The sequence below is a fragment of the Penaeus vannamei genome, chromosome 6, assembly GCF_042767895.1.
Source record: "Penaeus vannamei isolate JL-2024 chromosome 6, ASM4276789v1, whole genome shotgun sequence".
Lineage (NCBI taxonomy): Eukaryota > Metazoa > Arthropoda > Malacostraca > Decapoda > Penaeidae > Penaeus > Penaeus vannamei.
In genome coordinates this window covers 45,408,210-45,418,209 of record NC_091554.1, presented here as the reverse complement: position 1 = coordinate 45,418,209, position 10,000 = coordinate 45,408,210, and the positions used below count along the sequence as shown (strand labels likewise).

The following is a 10,000-nucleotide window of genomic DNA, read 5'->3' as shown; positions in this document are numbered from 1 at the left end:
ATGAGAATGACAGTGATAATAACAATAAGAATCATCATTGTCATATTTTTTTCATTGCTATCGTCTTTATCATTTATATATATATTTTTTTCTTTCAAGTAACACATATAAAATATACTTTGGGATCAACTGGATCTTTTATTTATGTATACAGCTGCCATTCCTGTGTAATCGTCTCCATTTCATGTTCCATTTCCTAGTTGTCTCACTCACATACCATAGTACACGGGCAATTAGCCAAGGAGCTCTCCCCAATAGATACAAGGAGACAGCACAGATACCACTCGCTCTTCGATTTCAGCTCCTTCTACTACTGAAAGCTGGTCTATTGGAGATGATGAAGGCTATCCATTTGGGAAAAATGACTATTACTTCGACCACATAATAGGTGAAATCACTCTCACTAATCGTGCTGCTACTAGGCCTACTCACCTCTGAAGGAGCGGCCACTTCCACCTTCTGCCATTTCGGTTCCTTCGACAGTCGAGGCAACCAATCATTCTGCCTTCACTCGGTCATCCCTGGTCTGTGTGTGTGTGTGTGTGTGTGTGTGTGTGTGTGTGTGTGTGTGTGTGTGTGTGTGTGTGTGTGTGTGTGTGTGTGTGTGTGTGTGTGTGTGTGTGTGCGTGCTTGTGCGCGTGTGTGCGTGCTTGTGCGCGTGTGTGCGTGCTTGTGCGCGTGTGTGCGTGCTTGTGCGCGTGTGTGCGTGCTTGTGCGCGTGTGTGCGTGCTTGTGCGCGTGTGTGCGTGGGTCTGCGTGGCTTTAAATGAAATTAGTGAATTTATTGCCGAGGTAATTTTCAAGCACTTGAGTTTCATCATATACTTCTTTACTGATGTGAAAAAATCCTTTAATTCTGTGGTTCTAAGTTTAACCTTCGATGATGTGTGTGTTAGGGGGAGGGGCATTGTGCCTGGTCACTTGCAAGCTAGACTACTCTTACTTCTTCTGGGAAAACTAATAAACATGAGGGTATTTAAAAAAACTTCAAACTGGTATATCATTATTAGAAACATACAAAAATGTTTTGCTCCTGATGTCAGAGTATATATAAAATTTTCTTTCAACACTACCATTATAAAAAATAAACACTATATTGACTAATTTTAGCAAGTGAAAATGTAATGAAAACACTTTAAAGATCTGTTTCCTTATTGGAATGTAGGAAAATTATAAATTCTTAAAATCAATCATTACAAGAAGAACATGTCAGTGAAATCACATACTATTTTGTGAAACTGTCAGCCAACTTACACTATCTTAATGCCTAAAGATCCCGGAAATACAATTATGCTTTACCCATTATTTTTTTGCTGATCAGTAACTTCTTTTTCTTGGCCTGTGGTTTTTTCCCAACGTTCTGTGAATTAGAGTCATTTTCGTCCCTTTCTTCCTCACTTCCACTACTTGACCTCTTCTTTTTGGCTCCCTTCGAGTCTTTTTTCGTGGTAGGCAAATTCTCTGTTTCCATCTGGGTATTATCCTCATCATCTGATCCCGAATGCCTTTCATTGTCACTTGACCTCTCAGCATTGTTTTCATTCTCATCAGCATTATTGCCGTTGATTTCTACTTCTGTCTCGTCGTTGGGGTCTTCGTCATCATTCTTCAGTGCTTCCATGATTGCGGCTGGCACAATCCTGAAATCCCTCGACGTGCTAAGCTTCATTGCCTGCATCAGATTGACCTTAGACTTGCGTGAAAGAGTAATGAGGTGCTTCTCATATTGCTCAATGGAAAAGATCAGGGCAGGTATAAGTTTGTACTCCTTTATGGCTCTTGCTTTCAGAGTTCCCTCTTTATTCTTTCCCATCTGTCTTTGTGCTCCTTCTATGTAGGTGATAGTTGGGTAGACTGGAGCAGTCACCAGTTGTCCAGACATGTGGACCACCTTTTCAAATTTATCTGAAATCTGAGGATAAGTCTTAACCCTGTAGAGATCCAGGTAATATTTTACATACAATGATAGTACATTGTACAGTTTAGTAACAAGCTTAAGGGTATGATCAGTATTTGTCCCCAGTGGTAAGGCCGACTGGATCACTTCATGCACTGCATGCATGACCAGAACAAATTTCATGCTAATCTGACGCTCAATCTTGTCAGCATCATATTCAGCTCCTGAGGCTAGACAGGCTTTTGTCTTGTTAAGTGCCATCTCAGTGAGATTAAGAGAATCATCTAGATGGGCCAGCAATGTTGATAAAACAGCTGATGCCGTTTCCTCAGTAACAATCTTGTATTTACCAGCTTCTTCAACTTCTACATCTTGTTCTAAATCACCAAGTTTATGGTGTAATTCCCTGGCAATGCCTCTTGTTAGAGTGTGGTTGGCTTTAACCTGATTTGACAGAACAAAAGCCAGACCAACCATGGAATCTGCAAGCCCTCCATGGTCCAAAGCCTGATCTTTACAGAGCTGGAGAACCCAGTCCTGAACTTCTGCTATTGCATCACATTCAGGCTCCATTGCCTGTGTCACTGTTGACATTAAATGAACTATCAGACAACCATCTTTTAGCAAAGGGGCTCTTTCTTCATGGTGTAAAATTTTAAGCAACATCTTTTGACATTTCTTAGATACTCTATATAGATTCCCATTCAAATCCTTATTATCATTTTTCCCAGTCACTTCTTTCAGAATAGATTCCAATTTATCTTTATAGAATCTGCAGAAAATAGTCAGAAGAGATGATAGTATTTGAAGACTTTGCCGCAATCTAGTCACCTCCCTTTCATCCGATGAATCTGAAGATGCTAAGTTCGCCGAGCATTCAAACAACAAGACCTTAGCAACTGTTTTTAGTTCAGGTACAATTCTCTCCCGCTCTGAGATGGTCAGGCCCTTCACTGAGGATAAAGTCTCTTCTATGACTAACAGAAGATACATCTGCAATTCATGATTTTCCTTAATCAACTCACAGTAGTTAGGGCCTGCACTATCCACGTTGTCAAGTGAGGCCTCTAGCATCTTTGCTGTTGCCCGTAAACTCAGGTTACTCTTAAACGTCACAGAGGGTTTAGTCGCTGGTCGGCCTTTCCCTTTAGAGCTCTCACCTTTCTTTGCTGGTTTTCCACTCCTCTCCTTGACCAGGGTGACAATCTTCCTCTGAGACTTGAAGAGGGAGATCAGAGTCTGCATTTTCTCTTCTGACGTCTCTGCTCCATGAGAGAAAGTGTGTTCAATGAGGCAGTCAAAGACGCTTACCATTATCTTAGCAGAAAATAAATTTTTCTGTCCAACTGCACTAGAATTGGAAAATTCCCCGTTGGTGTCCAAGCCAAGATCATCTAATCCACATCCTGCAAGTTTCTCAGTTAAGTGATCAAATATGGAGCATACTTCATTGAGAACAGATACAGCATTTTCCTCATCATCATCATCCTCTGTAGTAATCCTTTCTCTGTTCTCTTCATAGTATGTCTTTATGGCACCCAAAGACCCCAATAAATCTCCCATGGGCTCAATGAGAACTGCATTTTCACCCTGGATTGAGATCACCTTCTTCAGGATAACAGGATTAAAGATGTCCGCTCTCACATCAAGGAATACTTTGATGTGCTGGAGCAGGAGTTCAAGAATGCTTCCTGTAAGCTTTGGATTGGCACGACTTACATCATATAGTCCAGCATAAAAGGTGGATTTGACCTGTAAGAGGAAGAAATCACAGCCTATTAGCAAACAATGATACAATGGTACACACACACACACAAGAACATATAATTTTTCTTGATTCTTATGTTTATCCTACATACATATATGCATGTTTCATCAATGTCTACATTCCTTTAAAAATAATATATCTCTCCTAAGTCCTGACTCTAAGCAGCTCTACCACTGTGCTTATACACAACTTCTTTTGATAGCATATAACTTACTCAGTTATTCTGGTATATCAATATCACTATATTATTTAGCTATAAACAAAAAGGTTACCTCATGCTGCTGAGAGAAGCACCGTCTCAACACTCCAAGCAGTTCCAGGCATAAGGCTTCGTTTGTTGAATTATTGAACACCGAGTGAACATCAGCATTTATGCTCACTGTGCTCAGAGATGAAGAGAAAGACATAGATGCTTGGGAGTTAGGGAGTGTTCCCATGACTCGGAAGTGTCGTAAAAATTGTAGAAATCCTCGGACAGCTACTTGTCTGCTTTCTACCTGCCTGCAAAAGAAGAACACATGTGATCAGTTTTCTTTCTCTTGATGAGGGTCAAACTTTATTTGCAGAGGAACAACAACAACAACAACAACAAAGAGGGAGATATCTATATCTATATCTACATAGATAGAAAGATACATACATAGATAGACGGCACAAGCCTTTCTATACAAAACCACAAATTTAGTTGGCATGATGCCAGAATATAGAAGGGATATCAAGAGAATATACTTGCTATGGTTTCAAGCATGTTAGTAGTTGCATTTATAAAACAACACACAGTACCAATTAAAGTTTTGGTTTCTTACAAAAAATTTACTGATTCAAATACCTATTTTAACAAATTTTGGATATACAAACATTTTTTATTAACACATCAACAACCACAGCCCCATACACCTATATATACTTAGATACATTGCATCAATTCAGATAACAGTAAAATACTCTTACTTGGAGAAGAGCATTTTCCTTAGAGTTATCATGAGAGCATCCTTCAGTGTCATGCTCATCTTGAGGAGGGGCAGGAGAGCATGGAGAAGATGCGTTGACACAGGCAGTGGGAGGAACACCAGGTATTCAAGCAACTCTCGGATAAGATTCAAGTGCTCCAACATAACCAGAGGAGACACCTTGGCCAGCTTGCCCAGGATTTCTGTGAAGAGAAATTGGTATAGGCTTCATTTCATATTTCTTCAGTTGTTATCCATGCAAATAACTATCTATCTATTGTGACCTGTATGCAAGCTTTTTAAATGGTTGGCTAAAAGAAAATCACTAAATATCTATTCAATTTTTAAGTCTATACAGACACCTGTCTATATACATATATATACATACCTAGATATTTTTCTCCCTCTGTATGTGCCATCTATAAACACACCTATGAAAATATACACAAGCCTATATTTATGCTTAGCTATATACACACACCAGTCTATACATATCTATATATAAACCCTTCTATCTGTTATCTATCCATTTACCTATACATGCATATATATCCATTAATCTATTCATTTATCTGTGTATGTCTGCAATTACTTACCTATATATTGCACAGGGGATGATGCTGACAGAATGAAATTAGAGAGCTGCGAGATGACAGTCCGAGCAATGTGAGGCTGCTTTTTGAGGATGAGGGGAAGAATCACAGACGCTAACTCGACCGCTCGCTGGCTGGCATACGTCTCTCCCTTTGGTCCGCCTCCCGACTCAAGGAGGCTAAATCCTAACTGGACTAATCCCTGACTCACCTGTAATCATCAAGATAAAAACCATAATAATGTACAGTGCTGTAGACATTCTTGTTAATCTGTCTGAAAATATGAACTCCATTAATATACAAATAATACATACTCACTCACTCATTCACTCACTCACTCACTCACTCACTCACTCACCCCTCCCTCCCTCTCTCTCTCCTTTATGTTGATTTTATAAACTTTTATCACCATCCCCTTTGGGACACTCCCCCTTCAAGTTCTGAGAAAGATTGAATTACTAAAAAAGAAATATCATCTGATAATAGAACTGTAAATACAATGTAGTTTCATTTGGGCTGAAATTCCCAATAGATATCAAAATTATACAATAAGCCAATACATTATCAATATCAATAATAAATATTCAAATTAATAAATATTAAATTCAATCAAACCTAAGAGCTCTATAATAAAACACAGTTCAATAAGTAAAAGAATTCATGAAACTGATTATCAATAGTTTAACTGTACATACCATATAATTTGTCTCTACCTATCCATATTATGAGCAAGATGTATAAATAATAATAATAATAATAATAATAATAATAATAATTATTATTATTATTATTAATATTATAATAACAATAATAATAACAATAATAATAATAATAATAATAATAATAATAATAATAATAATAATAATAATAATAATAATAATAATAAAAATAATAACAACAATAACATCAATAAAAGCAATAATAACAATCATCATGATAACAATAAAAAAAATAAAAAATAAAAAATAATAATAATAATAAATAAAATGAAAATAATGACATCAACAACAAAAATAATGATAATGATAATAATAATAATAATTATTATAATTAATAATAATCATAATCATAAGTATAATAACAATAACAGTAATAACAGTAATAAAAATAATAATAATAATATTAATAATAATAATAATAATAATAATAATAATAATAATAATAATAAAAATGATAGTAATAATAATAATAATAGAAATAATAATAATAATAATCATAATCATAATCATAATCATAATAATAATAATAATAGTAATAATAATAATAATAATAATAGTAATAAAAATAATAATAATAATAATAATTGTACAGTCCAAACACCCTTGAGAAATTCAAGATTTTGCCTCTTCAAGTTCTCCTACCTGATCCCAGCCCATGATGCAGTTGTCAATTGTCGTTCTGAAGGCGGCGGTAATGTTGCAGTTCTCTCCCCAAGTCTCACGCAACCACTGAGACTGCCTGCTTCTTTCTTGTTGGCGGAAACTCTTTAGCAGGCACGACTTCAGGGATTCTATGATCTGAAAAATTTACAAAATAATGAGTATACGAAAAAAAGGAAGAACAATAATAATTTGATCCATCTAGACAGAGTCATGTACGGATACTCAAAAGTATTAGCATAAGTGATACTGCTCTAATATACCTGATCTTGGTATTTTTCAATAGATGCCAGTGACAGCGAAAGAGCCAGATTGAAAGGCGTGATCAATCTCTCTGTCAGCCAAGTAGAAGTCTTGACAAACTTGAGATAATCTTTTACAAGTGCTGGATTGTACTGAGCTTGGTGCGTCACGTGGAGTATAACCGTTCCCTGGGCTTCTGTTAGTTCACTATGCTTGCTTTCCTCTGAAAACAGATCATCATAAAAACAAACTCACACTTATTTATCTATATAAAATCTTAAACTTGTGTAATAAATGTACAAAAGGTATGAATGATAATGACTATCTTCATAATGCAAGGGATGTATTTAACCAGTCTCAACTATATCTTTGCCAAAAACACATATTTCTGTGAAGATATTCAATCTCATTCTTACCTTTTCTACATTTGCTGCAATAAAAATGCAATATACATATGAAACAGTTCAACATGACTGCATCTCTAGCTGCCATACAATAAACCTACCAATGACTTCAGAGTCAATATCAATACTGTCACTTGCACAGTTGCCATTTTCACTTCTACTGGACAGTCTTTGCTCCTGCTTGTTGAAGAAGTCAATCACAGCCTGTAAAACACGACCTGGGAGCTTCCCTTTCACAAGCAGAATCAGGTGATAAATAATGGGTGGAACAGACTGAAAATCCACGCTCTTGAGAACATGCTCCACTTTGTAAACGACATCTTGCAACTCTTCCTTTGGCAGGTCTATGTCTCTGTGGGATTACACCAATGAACATAAATGTTAACTTTCACAATACTAGCATATCATAACAATACAAATAATCATATTGTTTTGAAAGATGGAAAGAGGAAGAGGAAGAGATAGAAAGGAAAAGAGAGAGAGAAAAACAAACAAACAAAAAAATAAAACAAAAGGGGAAAATCACATCACCTGAAAACTGGCAGGAGACTAATGGTGGTTTCAGCAGACCAAGGAAGATCACAGAAAGACTTGAGCACTTGATACCTATAGTCCTCCCCACTCATTTCCTTCCCTGACACTGTGATCTCTTCCTTTTGGCTTATACTGGTGATCAACTTGGCCAGGAGATCCACCCACCTGTAAGGAGAGGAAAAAGAAATTCTCAATTGAATACTTTACTTGAGATCACTGAAGATAATTCAAACAGAGATAATAGTAAGAAATTTCAAATCATTTGCTATGGTTTCAAGCTTAAACCGATGATCAACTTTGCTAGTAGGTCAACCCATCTGATATGAGAGGAAAAGAAAGGATCCAATTAAATACCTTATTTGAAGTAGCTTTACAGTATAGTTTACCTTGACACAGATAATACCAATATGATTTGTTCAGGTCAGCAAAGATCATTCAATTAAATATAACAGTAAGAAATTTCAAATTACTAATTAACTATCTTCAAAAATATTTCATTTTCAATTTTGGAGGCTGTTAATAGAATCCCTAAAAAAATTGCTGAATACTTTCAAGGTCTCGTAATTTTACCACGATAGAAAATGCAACAATGGCCAAAGCTACAATAATATCAATAACAATAACATTCAACAACAATAATAATGATGCTGATACTGACATGTGATAATGATCAAGGTAATATTCTTGATATTGACATATATTTTCCCCCACAATAGTTTGACATTCCCCTTCAACATACCTTCCTTGGAGAGAGGATCCATTTTGCACGTGTTCCACAAAACGATTGACGAGCTTGATGAGGACGTTGTTTGGGAAAACGTCGACGTGCATCATGAGCACGCCGACCATCTCGCCTGCACCCCTCTTGTTGTTATCTTCATCAGTGCGAATTTTCTCCAGGATGTATTCGTAGACCTTAAACACAAAAGAAGGGATGGTCCTTTTACTAAAATATCAAGATCTAAAATATGAAAGGAGAGTTATTTTACTGAAGAAAGTAAACAAATCTTGTCTCGGGTTGATGTGGGGAATATCATAAGATAGGTCAATTTACCTCATGTGTTTTTGAGTTTGAGAAAGTTTGAAGTTATTGCACACTAAGAAGGAGTTCTGCCAATACTATGTACAGTCACAGATAAAACTTGTCAAACATATTTCGAATTCTGTTTCAATCATCTGTTTAATAAGAAATTTTTTGTATGGGATAACAAAAATGAAATGTCCATCACAGTACATTAGCTCATGTTCTTTTAAGAATAAATAAATGCTGACAAATATCAGTACTTGCACATTAAGTAAGATACGTTACAGATCCTTTTTTTTTTACATTTATAAAACCAACGTTTTGATCATTCATACCATAGATTGAGAAAATGCATATATTTTCTTTCCTATAAACACATCCATTTCCAAGAGCAAAATAACTAGATGGTGATGATGATGGCGGTGGTGGTAGTGGTGGCGGCGGTGATGGTGGTGATGATGATGATGATGATGATGATGATGATGATGATGATGATGATGATGATGATGATGATGATGATGGTGGTGGTGGTGGTGGTGGTGGTGGTGGTGGTGATGGAGGTGGTGGTGGTGATGATGGTGGTGGTGGTGGTGGTGGTGGTGGTGGTGGTGGTGGTGATGGTGATGGTGGTGGTGGTGATGGTGGTGGTGATGGTGGTGGTGGTGGTGATGGTGGTGGTGGTAGCGGTGTTGGTGGTGGTGATGGTGGTGGTGGTGATGATGATGGTGGTGGTGATGATGGTGGTGGTGATGATGGTGGTGGTGATGATGATGACTGTGATGGTGATGGTGATGATGACTGTGATGGTGATGCTGGTAATGGTGGTGATGATGGTAGCGGTGTTGGTGGTGGTGGTGGTGGTGGTGGTGGTGGTGGTGGTGGTGGTGGTGGTGATGGTGATGGTGATGATGATGATGGTGGTGGTGAAGATGATGATGGTGGTGGTGGTGGTGGTGGTGGTGGTGGTGGTGGTGGTGGTGATGGTGATGGTGATGGTGATGGTGATGATGATGATGATGATGATGACGACGATGATGATGATGATGGTGGGGGTGGTGGTGATGGTGGTGGCGGTGGTGGTGGTGGTGATGGTGGTGGTGGCGGTGGTGATGGTGGTGGTGGTGGTAGTGTTGGTGGTGGTGGTGATGATGGTGATGATGATTGTGGTGATTATGGTGGTGATGATGATGATGATGATGGTGGTTGCG

General features: G+C 37.5%; 1 protein-coding gene across 1 annotated transcript in view; it reads right to left on the bottom strand.

The window, feature by feature from the left end:
* Nucleotides 1–990: 990 nt before the first annotated feature.
* FANCI (Fanconi anemia complementation group I) overlaps nucleotides 991–10,000 on the bottom strand; it is an 11,093-nt gene continuing 2,083 nt past the window's right edge. The window contains exons 3-11 of the mRNA XM_027362504.2: nucleotides 8,508–8,683; nucleotides 7,766–7,933; nucleotides 7,336–7,586; nucleotides 6,851–7,053; nucleotides 6,570–6,725; nucleotides 5,212–5,419; nucleotides 4,617–4,818; nucleotides 3,938–4,166; nucleotides 991–3,649 (exon numbers count right to left, since the gene is read on the bottom strand). Coding sequence (XP_027218305.2) covers nucleotides 1,289–3,649; nucleotides 3,938–4,166; nucleotides 4,617–4,818; nucleotides 5,212–5,419; nucleotides 6,570–6,725; nucleotides 6,851–7,053; nucleotides 7,336–7,586; nucleotides 7,766–7,933; nucleotides 8,508–8,683 — 3,954 coding nt within the window. The 3' untranslated portion in view covers nucleotides 991–1,288. The remainder of the gene's footprint in view (nucleotides 3,650–3,937; nucleotides 4,167–4,616; nucleotides 4,819–5,211; nucleotides 5,420–6,569; nucleotides 6,726–6,850; nucleotides 7,054–7,335; nucleotides 7,587–7,765; nucleotides 7,934–8,507; nucleotides 8,684–10,000) is intronic.